The 19498-nt window shown below is 61.1% G+C and overlaps 1 protein-coding gene across 1 annotated transcript in view; it reads left to right on the forward strand.

The window, feature by feature from the left end:
- Positions 1–2155: 2155 nt before the first annotated feature.
- ARHGAP26 (Rho GTPase activating protein 26) overlaps positions 2156–19498 on the forward strand; it is a 137840-nt gene continuing 120497 nt past the window's right edge. The window contains exon 1 of the mRNA XM_074156467.1: positions 2156–2309. Coding sequence (XP_074012568.1) covers positions 2156–2309 — 154 coding nt within the window. The remainder of the gene's footprint in view (positions 2310–19498) is intronic.

Below are 19498 nucleotides of genomic sequence, written 5' to 3' on the forward strand. Positions count from 1 at the left end.
GAAAAAGGTGAAATGAGTCTGTGATCCAGTGCATTGATCACCGCCTGCCCAAGGCCTCAGTTCCAGACCTCTGGTGTGTGTGGCATTTCATGTGTGACAGAGCTTTGTCATGTCACTTTCTGACGAGGGCAGTCTGAGCATCGTTACTTTCTGTGGTTCTGGAAAGGTGGCGAAAGAAATTGTTTCCAGTCCCAAATATACTGATCCTCTAAGGCAGTGTCCTACAAATCTAGTTACAGGTTCTTCTGTATTAGCTCTAAGTGCTGGAACGCTCTTTTAATGTGAACAGTGGCGATGTGGAAGGATAAAACCAAAATCTGTGCTCCTGTGGCTTTGTACGGTCTAGAATTAAGAAGCGTAATCCAAATAATAGTAGTGCTTTTATAGGGCTCTATGCATATGGTGTAAATGACAGCTAATTAAACTTTATATCCTGCCTACAAGATAAGCATGTAATTAGCGTTACATCCTTTTTTATAATTAGGAGACCTCATGCAAAAAAATGTGGCTGGCAAACCATATTTGAAGGCAGTGACTCAGCCTGAATTAGGCTGCGGTGTGAAGATTGAGAAAATCGTGCTTTAGACCTGCCAGTGAATAAAAAAGGCAAAGACAAAAGGTTGAGCTGGTATCAGGTCGCTGCGCCCAGACCCATCCGCTCGGAAAACACGGGTGGATTAACTTTTTAACATCGGGCCCGATCTGGATCCCATTCTGTCAGCCCTACGTGAAGCCCAAGCTTTGTGTAAGACCATCCATCTTTCCCCGGTTTGCAAAAAAGCATAAAGCTGGCAGCGGCCCCGCATCGTGTTTCATGGCTGACTTGACAGGAATGCTGCCCCGTCGCCGTGCCTGATCCGGGACGCGCTCGCTGTGCGGCACAGGGGCTCGCGTTGGCCGAGCGGCGGCTGCCCCGTGCCCTCCTCGCCAGCCTGAATGGCTGAGCTGGGGAGAAAGGGGGGAATTCCAGTCAGCCGGGGATTATCCGCAAATGTGTCTGTTTGTCACAGTCTGGGGTGAGAGGCCACCGCCGGCTCCTGCGTGCGTGTCTCTGCCCGGGGGGGGTGGTTCACCCTGGACTTGGCGCCATCGTTTATGGCGAGAAAGGGATTTTCTCAGATCCATGGGGCTGGCACACATGGATTCTCCTGTTTTATTGCCGATTAGCCACTGGCCACCTTACGGCAGCCAGAGCCAAAAGCGTGAGGAGGAGCGATTGTTCCGTGGGCTGCACTTTGCTCCTGGAAGTGCCCCGCCGAGGGAAGGAGGTGACGAGGCAGCTGCTGCGCTCAGGCCAAATTCCTGGTGTGTTCCTGAAGGAAACGGGCTGCAGGGAGCCATCCATGCACGGCTCCACAGCACTGTCCTGCCGGTCTCCGTCTCCCGCCCTGGGCTGGGGGTGTGCTGGGGACCCGCAGGCCCTCCGTGGCCCTGGGCTCCTGCCCCTTCACGCCCAGCCGTTTCGAGGGATTAAGGGTTTATTTTCTCAACTCACGCTATTAAACCCGGGGAATAATCTCCGACACAGATGTTGAATGGGAGGGGAGAAAGCTGCGACCCGGGGAGGCCCAACCGGCCGGGTGCAGCCCGGATGGGTGGGCACGGCCCTCCTGCGGGCCGGGATGCGGGTTTCCACCGGGAAGGTCCACGGGGAGAGGCGGGGGAGGCCCTCGAGTGACCCACCGAGTCTCCCGGTGCGGGCTGTGCGGGCGGGGCCTCCCCCGGGCCGGCGGCTCCCTCAGGCCGCACCGGGCGGCCCCCCCCCCCCCCCCCCCCCCCCGTCAGGCGCCGCCGGCCCCGCCCACTCTGCCCCGCCCACCCCTCCCCGCCCCCGCGAGCGCGGAAGCTGATTGGCCGAGCGTGCGGCGTGGGCGTGCCCGGGGCGTGGCGCGCGGCGGTGGCGGCGGTGCGGGCGGGCGCGGGCCCGGGGCGGGCGGTGGCCCCAGCGCGGCGGCGGCTCCGCCCCCCCCCCCCCCCCTTCCCCCCCCGCCGCCCGCAGCGCTCCGCCCGCCCGCCCCGCTCCGCCCGGCCCGGCCCCGCTCCGCACACACCGCCCGTCCCCGCAGCCGCGGGCCCGCGCCTCGGCTTAAAAAAACCCCGTTTTTAATTTTATTTTTTAATTATTCCCCCCACCCCCGCCCGGGGTCGGTGCAGCATGGGGCTGCCGGCGCTGGAGTTCAGCGAGTGCTGCCTGGACAGCCCCCAGTTCCGGGAGCGGCTCCGCTCCCACGAGGCCGAGCTGGAGAAGACCAACAAGTTCATCAAGGAGCTCATCAAGGACGGGAAGTCGCTCGTCGCCGCCCTCAAGAGTAAGTGAGGGGCGGGGGGGGTCCCCGCCGGGCCCCGCCACCTCCGGCCGCCCCCCGACCCGACCTGCCGCGGTCCGCCTGCCCGCGGTCCCCCCTGCCCCGTCCTCGCCCGTCCCTGCTGTGTGGCCTCCTGGTCCTGGTCCATCATGAACCACCTGCTCCCGCCCGTGTCCCCCCCCCAGCCCTTTGTGATCTGGCTGGTTCTGGTCCAACAGGACCATTAGGATGTGGCTGGACGTGGTCCCTCTGGACGTGCCTGGTCCTGGTGCTGGTCCACCAGGATGTGCGTGGTCCATTAGGATGTGCCTGGTCCCGGTCCACCAGGATGTGCCTGACCCATGGTCTGTCTGGACGTGCCTGGTCTTGGTCCCTCTGGATGTGCCTTGTCCTGGTCCACCAGGTCCCGGTCCATGGCCCTCAGGGGCTGGGTGGTTTGGGGGAGGTTTGGCAGTGGTGATGGGTTGGTGCTGTGCCCCCTCACCCCCGGGTTGTCCTCTGTCCCCTCTCTGCTCAGGGTGGAGGATGCCCAGTGCCCCATTCCTGGGAGCAGCAGTTCCGTTCCTGCTCTTCCCCGCCATGGGGTCATTTGGGGTTTTTTCTTTTTGTAAGCTTTTTTAGCCCAAATCAGAGCCCGCTTCCCCAGCCGGTGGGTTTCCCATACCAAGCACACCGGCAGCGTGTCCACCTTGCCGAGCTCGCCCTGCCCCACTCCGGTTGGGTGCCGTGGGGCGGTGGGACAGGAGAGGGGCATGTCCACGCACACCCGAGCCGTGGAGCCCCCCATGGCATCGCCTGTGATGCCCCGGGGACGCGGGGGGGCCCTTTTGGGAAGTGACACTCTGGCCGAGGCCACCACCCTGTCCTGTCCCGGGGGGTAGAGGTTGATTCTTGCTCCCTGCCCTTCCGAGCTCACGCTGAGCCCCACGCCTGTGGTTGCCCTGCGCCGGAGCAGCAGCCGGTAACGTCTGCATTACAGGGACCCCCCCTTGTACCCATTCTTGGCATTTTGGGTTGAAAAACCCCCAAACCCGGCAGCTGTGGGTGCGTGTGTGGTTGTGCAGGTCTGAGCTGTCTCGCCGCGGTGCGTTTGCCTGGCCCTGCCAGGAACGTTCATTTTATCACAGAACGAATCCTCCGGCCTCATTCCTCACTGGAAATGAATTTTAGGAATTAACCGGTGGGTCCTGGGGGTGTTGGTCCCTGGGCTCACTCAGTGGGCACTTCCAGGGGGTCGCTGGGCAGGTGATGGCCCAGGGGGCCGTGCCCTCGCCCCGCTCACGCTGCTCGGCAGGTATTTTGGGGTGTGCTGAACCCTTCCCGGCTGCCGGTGGGCTCCTCTCCCACCGGCCGTGGCCACGCTGCCGGGCTGCCCGCGCCGGGGCAGGAAGAACACTCACCGGCCTCTGGAGATAAGGATGTTTTTATGGCTGAATTGTTTTGTAGCCTCTATTGAATGCGTTCCTGGATTAGACCTTAATTCCTGTGCAGGGTGCACTCCACTGATGCCCAGGCTGCTGTCGGTAGAGGTATGAATAATGAGGATTTTGCTGGAGTGTTAATTAACGCCCGAGCACCAGCGCTGCCGGGCCTCGTGGCCGTGTCCTGTGCATGTGTGGCCAGAGGTGCGGTGGCAGGTTCCCTGCCGAGGTGGTCTGCAGGGACCTTTGGGCCTGCGTGGGGCAGGGTGCTGCCAGGGGGGGTGGGGATGAGTGTCCCCTCCCTGGCTGGGATGCTCGGCCGCGCTGTGCATCCTTCTCCGGTGTGTGGTCCCTACTCCTGCTGTACGACCCACTTCACCGGCTGCTGCCCAGCCGCGGTCCTCTGACTTCTCCAGCAGAGACCGGGCGCGGGACAGGATCTGGCCCAGCCCTTTCCACCTGCGTTACCCTGGGAGTGCGATGGGTCTGGGGTCTGGCTGTGGTTGTGCGGGCCGTTGCGGACCCCCTGAGATGCTCCAGGGGTGCAGAGCTGCTCCTGCCGGCTGTTGTTCCCATTTCACTACCGCAGGTGTTCGGGACGGCACCGACACGTGCCGGAGCTCGTGCAGGTGGTACCTGGTGGCCGTTCTTGGCAACGACCAGGCACTGACGTCTCTTACCCACCACTTCTTTTTCTCTGGTGTTTCCGAGTGGTTCATCTCCCCGTGGCCAAGCAGGACGGTGTTACCTGGCCGCCAGCATCACCTCCACGCGTGTCCCTTGGCCATCGTGGAGGGTGCAGGGATGTGGGGCTGCCGGGCAGGTCCAGGGAGCAGCAAACCCCCGGCTCGGGGCAGGCTCTTGGCAAGAGCCCGGCGGCCCGAAACTGAAGTTACTTGAAGTCTTGGCAATATCCTCTCTCATTTTCCTTCCTCTTGCATTTTCGGCTGAATGTTTCACATCCTCTTTGTTTTAAGACACAGGCGCGAGGGGAACGTAACTCTTTGTGTGTCGGCGAGGAGCGAGGGGTGGCTTGGACGGGGCTGCGGTGGGGAGGAAGATGCAGGAGGGAGGAAGATGCAGGAGGGAGGAGGACCCCTCCACAGCTCTGGGCAGAAGCACTGTCCCGTTCCCCACCGCCCTGCTCGGCCCCTGGCAGCACCTTGCTGCCGACACCGGCGTCAGGAGATGGTGCGGGGATGGTGAGGCTGGTGTGAAGGCACCTGAGAAAGTCCCTCTCTGGCTCTGGCGGAGGAGCCGTCCTGCAGCCGCTCTGCTTTGCCCCTCTGTGCGGGTACGGAAGGAGATGGGACCGACGCACGGCGCTTTCCCCTTCGTTTTGAAAAAAGATAAATTCAGAAGGTTGAAAATAATCCTCATTTGCTGAAGGGCTGGTCTTGCTAAATATCTCTGATGCTGAGGGCATCTCTGGAGTGTGTATATCTATATCTATCCATCTCTATATATGTATATTCTGTGGGGTTTTTCCCCCTGGTGAGTTTCTGTGCCTATTTCTATTGTCTCCCTTTGCTGCTTGGCTGGTATTAGGAGTGACCTGGTTTTCAGCAAAAACGTGTCCCTTTTCCTCCCTTATAACACCATCCATCAATTATTCACAAAGTTTTGCAAATGCAAAGACCTCGAGTGAGACATGAATAATGAACTCGCAGCTTGGATGCCGTGAAACTTGTTCTCCAGCCAAGGGGCTGCCGTGACCGCCGGTACCAGGGGTGCGGAAGGTGTTTGTGTCCCTTGGTGTGTCCCCTGTGGACGGGGCAGGCGGGGACCTGCATCCTGGTGCGGCGGCTCCCACGGTGCCGGCATTGCCCCCGGCCCCTCCGTGTGTGTGTGGAGGGGGCTATCAAGCCCCCAGGACGGTGATGCGAAGATGCTTTGCAGCTTGCTTTGGGGAACGATGGAGGATGCGGGGGTGCAGGCGGCTGGCAGCCATCGCCTCCCCCACGCCGCTGCGGGGGGCTGAGCGGGGCACCCTCCTCCTCCTCCTCCTCCTCATCCTTCTCCTCCTCCCCGCAGCCCCCACGTCTCCCCGTGCTGACAGGGGCTGTGTCCCTGCGGTATGGGGGGTGCGGGCTGCTGTCTCCTCGGGGTGCCGGGGCTGCAGCCGGGTGCCCTGCCACGTTTCTGCCGGTTGTTTTGTTTTGCTCCTTCCTCCGACTCCCAAGCTCTAATTTGAAGCCACCGAACTCGTCCACGCCCGGCCGCTGCTGCTGCTCCCACGTCGCAGGCTGCAATTTGTGTGGCGGGGCCGGGCTGGGGCCGGGGAGGGCTCTGAAACCCCCTCCCCACGAGGGGCGCAAGGGCTGGACCCTCACCAGTATGTGCCGTGCCCTGGCTGGACTGTGCCCGGGGCTCCCACGGGAAGGACGGAGATGCTCGATCTCCGGAAAGTCACAGTCGGGCCAGTTTGGGGTTTTGGATCGTTTTTGGCTGGTTTGGGGTGAGGAGGGACCAAAGTGGGATGCGGGGATGGGACGATGCTGGGGTGGACCTGGGTCCTGTGGCACTGGGAGCTCGTCCGGCCCCACCGCCTTCTCAGGGTGGGTGCTCCAGCTCGGTCCATGGGTCTCGCACCGGCTCTGCCCTCCGCCGGCGTGCCCCGTGCCGGCTGCGGCGATGGGCCGGGGGTCTCCAGCCGGGCAGCCGGTGCCTGCGGCTGTCGGAGGACACGCGGTCGCCCTTTGGTCCCCGCAGGCAGCGCGTGATTTTAAGGAGCTGCCCCGTGGGACGATGCACCTTTGCCTGTGTAACACCGGGGCGGTGGAGGTGACCTGTGCCACCACCGCGGGCGACACCGGCGGGGGCTTTTGCTGCTGATTTGGGGTTTTTCCCTGGGACGCGTCCTTCTCCGTGGCTCCCGTGCAGCTTAAAAAGCAAAGCGGGGATGGTTGCGTGGCTCCCGCCGGTGCCGGGCTCTGCCCGTGGACTGTGTGCTCTGGGATGTGCTCGCCCGTGGGTTTGGTGCCACCTCTCTGGAGCGTGTGTGCCCCTGGCAGTGCCAGTCCCGGAGCTGGCTCCGGCTCCCCTGCAAGCGAAAGTGAAACTTCTCTCCAGTGTTTAACCTGAAGCAGTTAATTGCCTTTTGATATAAACAAGCCTTAGCCTGGCGATAAGGAAATGTTTCAGACTCTGGCCGATACCTTCAGTTGCCTCTAGACCCAGATGACTTTGCTGCCGTTGCTGCCTGTCCCGGCCCGCTCTGCGTGTCCCCCGCTTCGGCGTGTCCCCGGGAAGGGCACCCCGACCAGAGCCGGACCCTGGATGGGGTGGGCAAAGCTGTCCAGCTCAAGGGGCAGGTAGGTAACACGGTGCCGTGCACTGGAAATGTCCTTTTTTTGCCTCTCCAGGGTGAGAGCCCTTGGGTGTGTTGGAGGAAGAGCCGTGTCTCGGGCTGCTTCACCACCCGGTGGTGTTGGGGGGGACAGGTCCTTGAGCCCCAGTGCCACAGGCACCCACCGGCGCTGGGGAGGAGAAACCTGATGCTCTTCTTGGATTATTTTCGTCCTTTTGCCCTTCTGGTCCCTTAAGAAAGTGGTAACAGGCCACACCTTGCATCGCCTGCGCACGGAGGAGAGCGGGCACTGAGACACAGAGGTTTAGGTCTGGGACTTTCCATTTTAGGTCTCGCCTTTTCCAGGAATAGCCCTTATTTTTGCAGGTGCAGACATTGATGGTTGGAGATGTGCTCCTGGAGAGGAGAAAGCTGCACTTCTGCAGGCTTGGGGTTGGGGGAAAAGGAGCGTTATGGTCTCCAGAGGGTGCAAAACCAAAAATGCCCCCCCTTGTTGGGTCGCTGCGTTGGGTTGTGCTCTGGCTGTGCCATCAGAAATGATGCTTGGCTGCCGCCATCGAGCTCTTGGTGCCAGCCGCCTACGAGCACTGCCGGGGTGCGGGGGCTGCCAGGTGAGTCACGCCGCGCTCCCCGCACAGCCCCTTCCGTGGCTTCCCAGTGCCGAGGAAATTCCTGCCCCGCGGTGGGGAGGACGCCCCGGGGCAGCACCGTGGCCATGGGGGCAGAAACCCCCATCCCTTCCCAGGTGGTGGGACCCAGCTTTGCCCGAGGAGCTCGCTCCGTGCCCCCAGGGATGGGGGGGTCTCTACCAGCCCTGAGCCCAGCAGCGGTGGGGCACAGCCAGGCCCCCCGTGTGGCCGCCGTGGGCTCTCCACCGTGGCCAGGCAAGCAAACCGCAGGGCCAATCTGGGGGGAAAGCACGTGGTTTTGGGTTTTGCTTGCCACAATGAGTTGCTTCTGATTTTTTTTCCTGCTTTGTTTGCCCAGTGAAGGTGTAACGTGGCTCCCCCCGTGTCAGGATGTGTTTTTCCCCTCTCTTCCTTTTGGAGGGCCGTAGGAAGCGTTCGGTGTGGGGAACACTTTGTGCTACAGGAGAGGTACGTGGGTACAGCTCAGCCAGCCGAAGGCGAAGAGGACTTCTTCCTCCTTTGCACGACCTGTGTGGCTTGTGCAGTCACATACTTAATAGCTGGTCTGGGATTTTATTCAAACGAGGGGTAGTGCAAATGATAGCACTCTGCTGTATTTTCAGCACAACTTGAAAGCTCCTCCTCTTCCTCTCTGGTGGAAATTAGCAGCAGGAATGTGTTCCTGCTCGGGGGATGCTCTGTGGTTCCTGATGGTGGGTCTGCACCCTGGGTCGTGGAGGGATGGTTGTGCAGGGATGGTGGTGCAGCCAGCGGTGGCCCTGGGGGACTGTACTCTCACCCCGTGGGGCTCAGGTTGTGAGGAGGAAAACTCAGGGTGTGACAGCCCTTCACCCTGCTGGGGTGTCACAGTGGTTCACCCCCCTGCAGTGCCCGTGGTCGTGATCTGTGCATCCCCAGGCATCCTTCGCCCATCGCCCCAGGGGTCTGCTTGCGGGTCCCCCCATACAGAACTGTGACCCTTCAGTGCTGGTGTGTCTGGGGACCGATGGGGACCCCCTCCCGAGCAGGGTGGGCTCCTGGAGTCCTGTGCTACCCGCCGAGCTGGTGCTGTGGCCAGGCTGTGACCCCCCGGCTGCCATCCCTGGGGAGCCAGAGAGGGAAGCTGGTGAGCAGAAGGGCTTGGGTGTGCAGGAGAGTGTGTGCGCTCCTGATTACGTCTTTTAAATTATGCCAGCAGAAGGCTCATTAACAGGCCTCGGAGATCTCTCTAATTGGGAGCGTGCCACAGAGCACCTCTGGGCGCGTGTCCCGATACACCGGTGTGGAGATGGCGCCCGGCTGTGGCACCAGCACCGACCGGGTGTCCCAAGATGGGTTAAACTCAGCCCTTTTGGCTTGGCAGGGGACGGATTGGGGAACAAAGAGCAGAATTGCGAGGCAGGGGCTGGGACCGACTGTGCCGCTGAAGCCGGTGTAGCCCCAAGTGCACCCTTGTGTCCAGGGAAAAAAGTCTGAGCAGGAGGTGGAGGGACCAGGAGAGAGGGATGTAGAGGGGCAGGGTGGGATGTCCCAGTGTTCCTCCACACCAGGATCCAGGTACCTGCTGGGTCCCGCTCGTACTTCCAGCACGGAGCGGAGCTGCCTGCTTTGGATGAGGAGGCCGTTTTTCCAAGGCTGTAGATGTGCCACATCTCATGTCTCCGTCTGTTCCTGCCGCGGTGCCTGCCGTGTGCGTGGTGTTACCTGCGTGCCCCGGCACACGGGCTGGGGGCGGTGGGCTGTTCTGATGTCCTTTTAATTTTTTTATTTTTATTTTTTCTTTGGGGGTGGCAACTCCCAATGACGTGGGAAATGCGTGCGAGGAAATGCCGTTCCCATGGTTGCTGCGGGGAGGGTGGGAGGCAGCGGTGCTGGGGGCTCTGCTCCCTGTCCCCGGGCTTTCTGCAGGTTGGCACCCACGGTCATCCCCTGGCTGGTCCCAGAGCCTGCAGCCGGGATGGGATGGGGCAAGCGGGGTCGGCCCTCATGGTGCTGCCAGCCCCCTTCCCGCAGGGACCCTAAAATCATTCTGTGCTTCTCCCTGACACCCAGGGAGCAGTTTCACGGCCAGAGCAGGGATGCTCCAGGGGTTTGCATCCCTCCATCCAAGCTGGGGGAGCCCTGGTGGCATGGGAAAGCCAGCCCTGCCCGCGCTGTGGGTCTGATTTGGGGCATTTTGGGCAGCTCTGCCGCATCGCCCAGCAGTGGGGCAGCCGGAAGATGGGGATGCCGGGTATCCATCGCTGTGCTTGGGTTTTGTTTTTTTTTTTGATCTGTCGGTTTAAAGCGGCCCCGAAGGATGCAGGTGATGAGTAGCTGTAGCGTGACGGCGGTGGGCGAGGAGGGGAGGGGAGGTAAAGCGAGGGGGAGCTCGGTACCGAAACCCGCACAGCTTGTTCGCTCCTCGCTCGGCGTGAATCATCCCTCCCCCGGGCACACGAGCGGCTGTCACCGCGCTGGGCCCAGCCCAGGCTGTTTTCCCTGTTTTCCTGGCGCGCTCCCATCCGTGGCGCCGAAGGTGCTTCCTCCCGCTCCTCTCATTGCCTCGTGCAAGTCCTGGTGGCCCAAAGCCTGCGGCTGCAGGCTCCTGACGATGGGTTGCTCGTTAGGGCATCGCCCCGGCTCTTAATAGCAAGGATGGTCTCAAGCGTGGCTTGGAGGAACCGGGAATTGTGTTTCTCTTGCTGGTGGTAGCTTGGGGGTCCCGGCACGTCTGGGATGCTGGATGTGTGCCAGAGAGGGACGGTGGCTGCGGGATGCTCTGTGGAGCGGGCACTGGGGTGCAGAGGAGGAAGGGGACGATGTCTCTGCGGTGATGCCAAGCCGGTTTCTAGCTGGAGTCTGTGGGAAGGACAGCAGCCTCCGGACCATCTGGCTGCCGCACGTGGAGCGGCGGGCGCTGCCGAGCTGCGTGGGGGCCGGGACTGCCTGCGCCAGCGCGGGGGCGAGGGGCCCGGGTGCCAGCCCAGCCTGGGAGATCTTGCTTTATTCCCAAAAGACAAAAATCATAGAATTGTGGAATCATAGAATGGTTTGGGTTGGAAGGGACCTTAAAGCCCCCCCAGTGCCACCCCCTGCCCTGGGCAGGGACACCTCCCACCAGACCACCCTGCTCCAAGCCCCTCCAGCCTGGCCTTGAACCCCTCCAGGGATGGGGCAGCCACAGCTTCTCTGGGCAACCTGGGCCAGGCTCTCACCACCCTCACAGCAAAGAAGTTCTTCCCCACATCTCATCTCCATCTCCCCTCTTTCAGTGTCAAACCCTTCCCCCTCCTCCTAGGGCTCCCCTCCCTCATCCAGAGTCCCTCCCCAGCTTTCCTGGAGCCCCTTTAGGGACTGGAAGGGGCTTGAAGGTCTCCCCGGAGCCTTCTCTTTTCCAGGCTGAACCCCCCCAACTCTCTCAGCCTGTCCTCCCAGCAGAGGGGCTCCAGCCCTCCCAGCATCTCCCTGGCCTCCTCTGGTCCCGCTCCAGAAGCTCCATGTCCTTCTGCTGTTGGTGGCCCCAGAGCTGGACACAGTGCTCCAGGTGTGGTCTCCCCAGAGCAGAGCAGAGGGGCAGAATCTCCCCCCCTCACCCTGCTGGCCACGCTGCTGGGGATGCAGCCCGGGATGCTGGGGGGTTTCTGGGCTGCCAGTGCACGTTGTTGGCTCATGTGGAGCTTCTCGCCCACCAACACCCCCAGGTCCTTCTCCTCCTCAGGGCTGCTCTCCAGCCATTCCCCACCCAGCCTGCATTTGTGCTTGAGATTGCCCCTACCCACGTGCAGGACCCTGCACTTGGCCTGGTTGAACTTCTAATCCTGCATCGGTATCTCGACGAGGGAGGTGTAAAGGTCCGAGTGACCTGTGCAATCAGCTGCCCTGCGCCTTTTTAATAATACTGCCTGGTAGAGCGTCCCTTTGCTGTATTTTTTTTCTTTCTCTAGCTGAAGCAGCATCTGTCCACAGCGATGCCCTCGCCGAGTGCTGGTTGCTTAGCAATGTTTTACAAAAAAACCCCACTGCAGAGCGGAGCGGTTGTGGTTCTCCCCTGCGTGGGTGGGATCTCAGCGGCATCTCTGCCTTCCCTTGCAGGGTTTGGGGGGAGCCCCCTGCCCTGGCTCCATCCCTGGGGGAGCCGTGGGGTCCCCCGAGAGCCTGGGGGTCCCCTCCTTCCACGCGGGGAGCGGGGTTCTGCTCTGGGGCAGGAGCCCCCTGGGATCCTTTGAGCGAGGGTGAGCGGCTGGGAGCCGGGAAGCACATCCCGCTATTGCATTCCCAGCCCTTTCGGTGTCGGTGGCCACCAAGGCTGGGAGAAAGCCCAGGTTAAAGGCAGCCGTGGGCTCTGGGCCACGCATCCCGTTTCTCACCCTGCGTGCCTCCCCAGGCCCTGCGGGAGATTTTCATTTATTATTTTTTTTTCCTGCCAAAGCAGGAAAAATTGACTCACTCGCCGGTGATGTTCCCGCGAGCGCGGTGGGATTTTTCCTGTTCTTGCAGCCGAGGTGGAGGAGCGCTGGAGACAAAAGGATTTCCGCAGCCTCCTTGGGAGGAGAAGGAAGCAGGTGGCTGCAAAACCGCTTCTCCGGGGGCTGGGAGCTGACCCCGCTTTCCTGCCCCAGCTGTGGGCACCCTGACCCCTCGGGATGCCGCCCCTCGGGATGCCAAGCCACGGGATGCCACCTGAGGAGGGGACAGACGAGGCTTTGCCCCACGCCATGAGCAGCGTGTGCCTGGGATGTCCTGGAGAGGACTCCTGTCCTGCCCACGGGGATGGGGTGCGGGTCCCCTCCCCGTCGTTCCCCAGGGGACCCCGATGCTTTGGCGCCTGCCCCTTGAGAAATCAAACAGGTTTCCCTGCCGGGCTGGCTATTAACTAATTAGATTTAATAACAAGCTAATCCAAACGCGTGGCTGGTGCCGAAGGCAATCTGCTCCCGCCTCGGTGCGTGGTGTCTGATTGGGGGCTCTGCCAATGTCCCCCCCCCCGCCAACTCTGGGACCCCCCACCTGGCGAGACCCCCGCCCGGCCTTCTGCTCCACTAATGGTCATTGCCTCGGTCGGGAGCAAATTTCTTCTGGATTAGCATCCTCTAAATCGATTAGCTGTCTCGGGCAGGGCATTTTATTCTAATGAAATGTGATTCCAGGCTCCAGTCGATGAATTATTGTGGCAATGAGGGTAAAGTAATCTGTCGTCTTTCTGTGGGTCGTGCCGGCGTTCAGAGAGGAGAGAAACGGAAAAGGCTCGGAGGAGAAATTGTAATTATCAGGGGATGTCAGAAGGACACGGACCTGTTGGAGTGGGGCCAGAGGAGGCCAGGGAGATGCTGGGGGGCTGGAGCCCCTCTGCTGGGAGGACAGGCTGAGAGAGTTGGGGGGGTTCACCCTGGAGAAGAGAAGGCTCCGGGGAGACCTTCGAGCCCCTTCCAGTCCCTCAAGGGGCTCCAGGAAAGCTGGGGAGGGACTCTGGATCAGGGAGGGGAGCCATAGGAGGAGGGGGAAGGGTTTGACCCTGAAAGAGGGGAGATGGAGATGAGATGTGGGGAAGAACTTCTTTGGTGTGAGGGTGGTGAGAGCCTGGCCCAGGTTGCCCAGAGAAGCTGTGGCTGCCCCATCCCTGGAGGGGTTCAAGGCCAGGTTGGAGGGGGCTTGGAGCAGGGTGGTCTGGTGGGAGGTGTCCCTGCCCAGGGCAGGGGGTGGCACTGGGGGGGCTTTAAGGTCCCTTCCAACCCAAACCATTCCATGATGCCTGGCCACCTCCTCCCAGGCTCTGCGGGCTCAGCCCTGGCCTGCCGCCGTGGTGCGGGATGGGATGGGATGGGCCGGGGGGGGTTCTGCCATGAAACAACACCAGGATGTGAACAAAAATAAATGCAGGGAAAAGTGCCAGACGTGGTAGTTGGGTGGGGAAGCAGAGAAATCTCGTTTTGTTTTGGTTTTGCTGCTAAGTGCAGGACACGCTCTGGTTGTTCAGGGCCAGTGCGGGAGGGTGGGGGCGGCACCCCCAGGATACCGACGTTCCTGGCACACAGGGACCGTGTTTGTGCCCCAGTGCGAGCTGCTGCCCCTTCCCCGGGTGTGAACCGTGGGAGCGATGCTCTGGGGGGGCTGTGGGAGGACTGGGATGTTGCCACCTTGATGCAAAGCACCAGGAACCGCCCCCCCCGGGCGGTGTTTTTGGGGGCTCTGTGCAGTGCTGGTGGGTGGGAGGGAGGGCGGGCAGCCGTGGTGATCCAATGTGCCGGTTCCCGACAGGATGATGGACAGCCTGGAAGGCACCTGTCAGGGTGTTGGTACCCAGCTTTGGGCCCCTTATCTTCACGGACCGTCCCGGGGGGTTCGTGGTGGCTGTTGGCTGCTGCCGGGAGGGCTCTGCTCCCTGCCCCGGTGCTCCTCAGACCCGCTTTAGGATATGCCTTCCTACAGACATTGGTCGTCTTGGTGCCTCCAGAAATGGGAAGCCTTTCCAGGGGTTGTTGTCATCGTTCGTGGGTTTTATGTTCCCCTCCCTTGTCCTGAGCACGGGTAGAGATGGCTCGTGGTGCTCTACCGACCCGGCCCCTGCCGGCTGCTCTCGCTGCCTGCTCCTGCATCTCTCGGGTTGTTTTATTTTCTTTCCCTTTCCTTCGCCCTTGCTTTGGAGCAGTAGCTTCTGAAAAATCCTGTTTGGGCAAGGAGGGAAAATAGTCCAAATTTTCCATGTAGAACAGGACGGGACAGACAGGAGCCTTCCCCGGAGGGATGGAGAGGGCGTTGAGCCCATCGCTGTTTGGGGGTTCACGTCCCCAGCACCAAAGTGAGGGTCCCTCTGGGTGCAGCCCTCGGCAGTGGTGAGGACCGCTTCATTAATAGCCTCGTTAACTACTTCGTTAACCCATCCCTGCTGCCTTGGCCAGGTACTCTCTCGTCAGCGACACGGGGAAGGGGGGAACGGGCAGAGCCGTTCTGGGTTTCTGAAGCATCTCAGCCACCGTGTGACAAAGATCTGAGTCACCACAGTCGCTGTTGGGGTTTCGCTGCAATAGGAAGTGATGGCCGAGTGCTAAGAAAAGCTGAACAGGAAGGATGGAGAGCGGCGGTGAGGCCCCCGCTCAGAGCATCTGCGGCAAAGCAGGCTCTGCACCGGGCTAAAATCACCAGAAACTGAGCTTTCTGATCAGGGGCCAGGTCAGAGAAGGAGGGGAAGAAGGGTGAGGGCTCTCATTAACCATCACCTTCCTCAAACCAGGAGGCGGCCGCTGGAAGTAGAAGGGTGGCCGGAGCAGCTGGAGTCAAAGGAAAGAGGTTTTCTCCTCCTGTGCTGCCGGAGCCGGGAGGTCACCCTGGGCTGAGCAGTGCCATGGGGGCACCCAGCATCCCCACTGCCAGCCATGGGCTGCCTTTGAGGGGTTCCCAAAGCAGGCGTTGCAGGTTTGGACCATTTCTAGCACGGGCGGGTGACGGGAGGAGCAGGCAGGAGCCTGTGATGCCTCATGCATCTGCCACCAGATGTTTCTGAGAGTCCCGCATAGCTCTTGTCTCCCTGAAGATGTTTTTACTCGTTTTAAAGTGTTCTGTAAAGCGGCATCTCGGCGCCAGGGCTGCAGCTGGGGAGAGGGCTCCGAGGGCAGGCTCCTGCCTTCTCTGCGGGGGCTCGCTGCGGGAAAAAGGGCTGCCTTCCCCTGCCCCTCTAAAGCGAGCCCGCGAGCCAGGTACCGGCTTCCTTTGTGCTTTCTCTTTATTTTAAAGCTGCTCCATCCTTCCTTGGCAGGACCTGCCTGATGATACACAGGGAAAGTCACCACTGCCAGCAAACCCTCCTTTTCCCCGCAGCTCCCCGTCACCTTCAAACGGGGCCACTGAGGACCAGGTCCCTGGGGTGCGAAACCTCCTCCACCTTCCTGGAAATCCAACCGTCCCTCCAGGGCACCCGGCGGTCCCTCCTGCTTCGTTTCCCTTGTATCGTCAGATCCCTTTCATCAGGAACCTCGGGAAGCTTTCCCTGGCGAGGCTCCCCGGAGAACTCCAACCGTTCTTGATTTGGGGGAGGCGGGATGAGGTGGCCAGGCAGGGCACGGGGCTGGTGGGGAGCGGGGGGATAGTTTTAGCTGTGTCCCTCCAGGGGCTGAGTGTGTTTTTCACGCAGCGCAGAACTTTTTATCTCTTAAAATACCGTGGAAATAATTCATGTCTTCAGTGTGTTGCTCAGATCTGATCTGCTGTTCGAGCCGGGTCAATAGTCCCATTCATCCCACAATGGGTTCTCTGTCCCTCTGGCAAATATTTTGCCGTACGAAGCCACGTTGAGCGTGTGAAGTGAGGCATACGGTGATGCCTTGGCCCGGCAGCAGCGCAGCGTGCTCCCTGGGGGCAGCAAAAGGCTGAGCAGAAGCTGTGGCACCCCCTGGGTCTTCAGTCTTGGGGCCACCTCAGACAGATCGTTCCGTTTTTTCTTGCGCTTTAGCACATCCGAGCAGTTTTGGGGTTTTTCCCTTGAAGCATGGTTCGTAGGGTATAGGTATTTGTAGAATTTCCTTGGTGAAGCGATGTTTCGGGATTTGGGGAGGTGGGATTTGGCCTCCCCACATGTACCAGTGAGATGGGGCTGGGTGCTGTGTTTCGGCTGGAAGCCGTGGGTGCAGTAAAGGCACCAAAATAGGGTCTGGGGGTGCTGCGGGGCCACGGCAGCGATGCTCTCCCCTCCTCAGGGCGAGAGCAGGGACTGACTGGTCCTTGGGGTCCCCTCCCACTTGGTGTGACACCTTCACACCTCAATCTCCGGCACGTGCTGACCCAGGGCAGCCTCTCCCCAGGCTGTCGTGCACAAAGACCACGGCAGGAGCTGCTGCCGGAGGTGGCGTTGTCTCCACTTGTCTGGTTTTATATATTTAGTCACAGGATGAATCAGAGGAGGAACCTGCCAGCAGCTGCAGCCCTGTCCTAAACCACTGATTAACTCCAACCGCCCGGTGGAGAAGTTATTTAATAAACAAGTCGTTGCTAATTATGTATGAAAGCAGCTTGGGGATGGTGCCGGGTCCAGAGGACCGCGGCGTTCTCGCAGGAGTGGGGCTTTTGCTGACCTCCGCTGAGGAGAGGGAGGATTTAAACCTCTTGGAACAAATTAAGCATTTAATGATGCTGCCCCAGTGCTTCGTGCCGACCCCAGCAGTGCACGGGCTGGGTCTGGGGGGGGCTAAAATTTGATGCCGGTGGCTGTGAATGCTGGTTTTCAGGCTCGAGGTGCTTGTTGCTGGATGAAGTGGGGGGCCGTGGTCGGATCAGAGCATCCCAAGCTCAGCAGCGCGGCAGAGAGCTCGTGTGCATCCATGGGCCGGATCCAGTGGGACATTCCCAGCTCCATGCCCGAGCACCACGGGACGTGGCACAAGCCCACGGTGGCTTTGCTCCAGCGTTGTGCCCGGAGCCGGGTGGTTGCCGGCGCCGGGTGCTCTCTGCGGGGTCAGACACCATATTGCCGCTTTCTAAGCACCCTCGGTGGGCCATAATCCGGCTGTTTTGGCCACCGATTAGGGCGGCTGTTCCCGGGATTACCCGTGCCGGCTGGCCCCTGCCCGCCGCGGGGCAGCTCGGTGCCGGCTGCCGTGGACCGGGAGATGAGCGGCTGCAGAGGTGCCACTGGGGTGGCCATGCCATGCCCTGAGACCCCCCAAATCTGCCTTCTCTGGGCTCCTGCATCCGGGCTCTTTCACAGGACACATCCCCCGGCTGGATCCTGTCCCGGCACTGGCAGAGGAGGCTCCTGGGATGCCATCGAGGCGGTGGTGGCAGTGAGCTCTGTGTCCTGCCGTAGCCACACACTGTGAGACCCCGCAGAGACCCTGCTGTGACCCCTTGGGGTGTGCAGGGTGAGGAGCTGCCCCTTGCTGCTCCATGTCCTGCTGCAGCGTCCCCCGTCCCCTCCCTGGGGCTGGCAGCAGGTTGCCTTGCACTCTGGCCTCGTGGCTTGCACTCCGGGCTCACGGCTTGCACACTGGAGCTTTCCCAGTGCGGTGGGTTTGCATCGGGGTTGGCAGCCCTGCGTGGCACCGGTCCCCTGGCTGGCTGTGGCTGCTGGTGGAGGTGGTGTTGCCCAAAGTAGTGGCTGTGGCCAGGCGTGGGGTGACCCACTGTGCCGTTTATCCCCGTAGCCTGGGCAGACGATGTCTGATGGTGGTCAGACCTTGTGCTTCTGCAGCCTCTGCTGTGTGCAGGTCCCAGAGCATTTTGCTGACCCCAAGGCATCACCTCTGTTGTCCCCAGGAGGCAGGACCCCTTGCTGTGTCCTGTCATGCTGAAGGTGCATCCCCTTCTGAACCACGGTGGGGTCCTGGACCCCCAAACACCTGGCAGAGGCTCAGCAGGGTGGCATTGCCACTGCCTTGGGGACTGGCACGGGAATGGGCCTGGCTCCAACCCAAGGGAAGAGGCGAGAGGGTGGGCAGGGGCAGGGGTGGGCAGCGGGGTAGGTAGACCCGGCAGCTCCTCTCAAGGCATCCCTGGTGCCCATCCAGGGCACAGGCACTGTAAAGAGGGCTGGAGGCATTCTCTAGAGTCATAATATGGTTTGGGTTGAAGGGACCTCAAAGCCCATCCAGTGCCACCCCCTGCCCTGGGCAGGGACACCTCCCACCAGACCAGGTTGCTCCAAGCCCCCTCCAACCTGGCCTTGAACCCCTCCAGGGATGGGGCAGCCACAGCTTCTCTGGGCAACCTGGGCCAGGCTCTCACCACCCTCACAGCAAAGAATTTTTTTCCTAATATCTAATCTAAATTTCCCCTCTTTTCTTAAAAAAAATAGCCAGAAGATGGACCATGAAGTAGATGCAAATCTTTTTTGGGAAGCTTGTGGGGGAGCTGGTGGCTTCTGTCCTCGTAGCTGTCAATGGGAGTGTGGTCACCTCCCCAGCGAGGGGGCTGGGACCCCCCTTGGGGCGGTGGGGCTGCGGGTGCTGCTGGGGGGGGACAGGCAGTGCCACTCAGGGTAGAGGGGCCCTCGAGGGAGGGGACGTGCCCCTGCCCTGCAGGGGACTCTCCTGTCCCTCTCCAGGGGCTTGCGGGGGACGAACAGCCTGAGCCTGCTGTTCCCTGCTGTTCCCTGCCACGGGGGAAGGAAGGGGCAGGAGTCTTGGTTCCTGTTGTCCAATTGAGCATTAAATATAGGCTGTTAAGCAATTTTCTTTGCAGGAAGTGTAGAAATACTGTTCTGTGTGAGCACAACCTCTGTCAGACACCCAGAGCCCTGGAACTCGCCTTGCAGCGTGCAACTGGCCTCATCAGCATCCTTTGCTTTCCCCCTTTCAGCAATGTTAACCCTTCGCTCCCGAGCTCGTCAGCAGGTTTGTCGTTAACGAGAACCGCCCGCAGTGTCCTGCTGGCCCTGCCTCTGCCCCGTGGCACAGCTGAGCCAGCGCTGGTTTTATTTTTTCCAGCTTAAATTGCAAGCTGGCTGCAAAGTCAGCTTTGGGGAGAGCCCCCACTCTCTGAGCCAGCAGAATAATGTTTTCCTGGCTGACCTCATCCTTCAGACACGCAGGGGACCAGGGGACCACGCTCCTGGCGGGCAGTGGGACTGGGCAGCAGGTCTCCTTCTGTCTTCTTGATATCTTCTTTTGATGGTATACGGTTCCCCTCTGTGTCCTGTGGCCGCGTTTCCCAGCCAGGTCCATCCCAGCCAGGAAAAGGATGCAGGTGGAGGAGTTGCAGTCTCTTCTCAGCCCCTTAGAAATTGTGATGTAAGGGAAAAGCTCCCTGCTGTACATCTGCCCAGGCTTCCAGGTTTCAGCCCACCTTCCCTCTGTGGGACATGCCCACGGGGGCGACATGCACTTAGGGCAGCCCCTCTGTGGCACCAGCCATGGAGCTGGCTGG

The sequence above is a fragment of the Numenius arquata genome, chromosome 11 (assembly GCF_964106895.1).
Source record: "Numenius arquata chromosome 11, bNumArq3.hap1.1, whole genome shotgun sequence".
NCBI lineage: Eukaryota > Metazoa > Chordata > Aves > Charadriiformes > Scolopacidae > Numenius > Numenius arquata.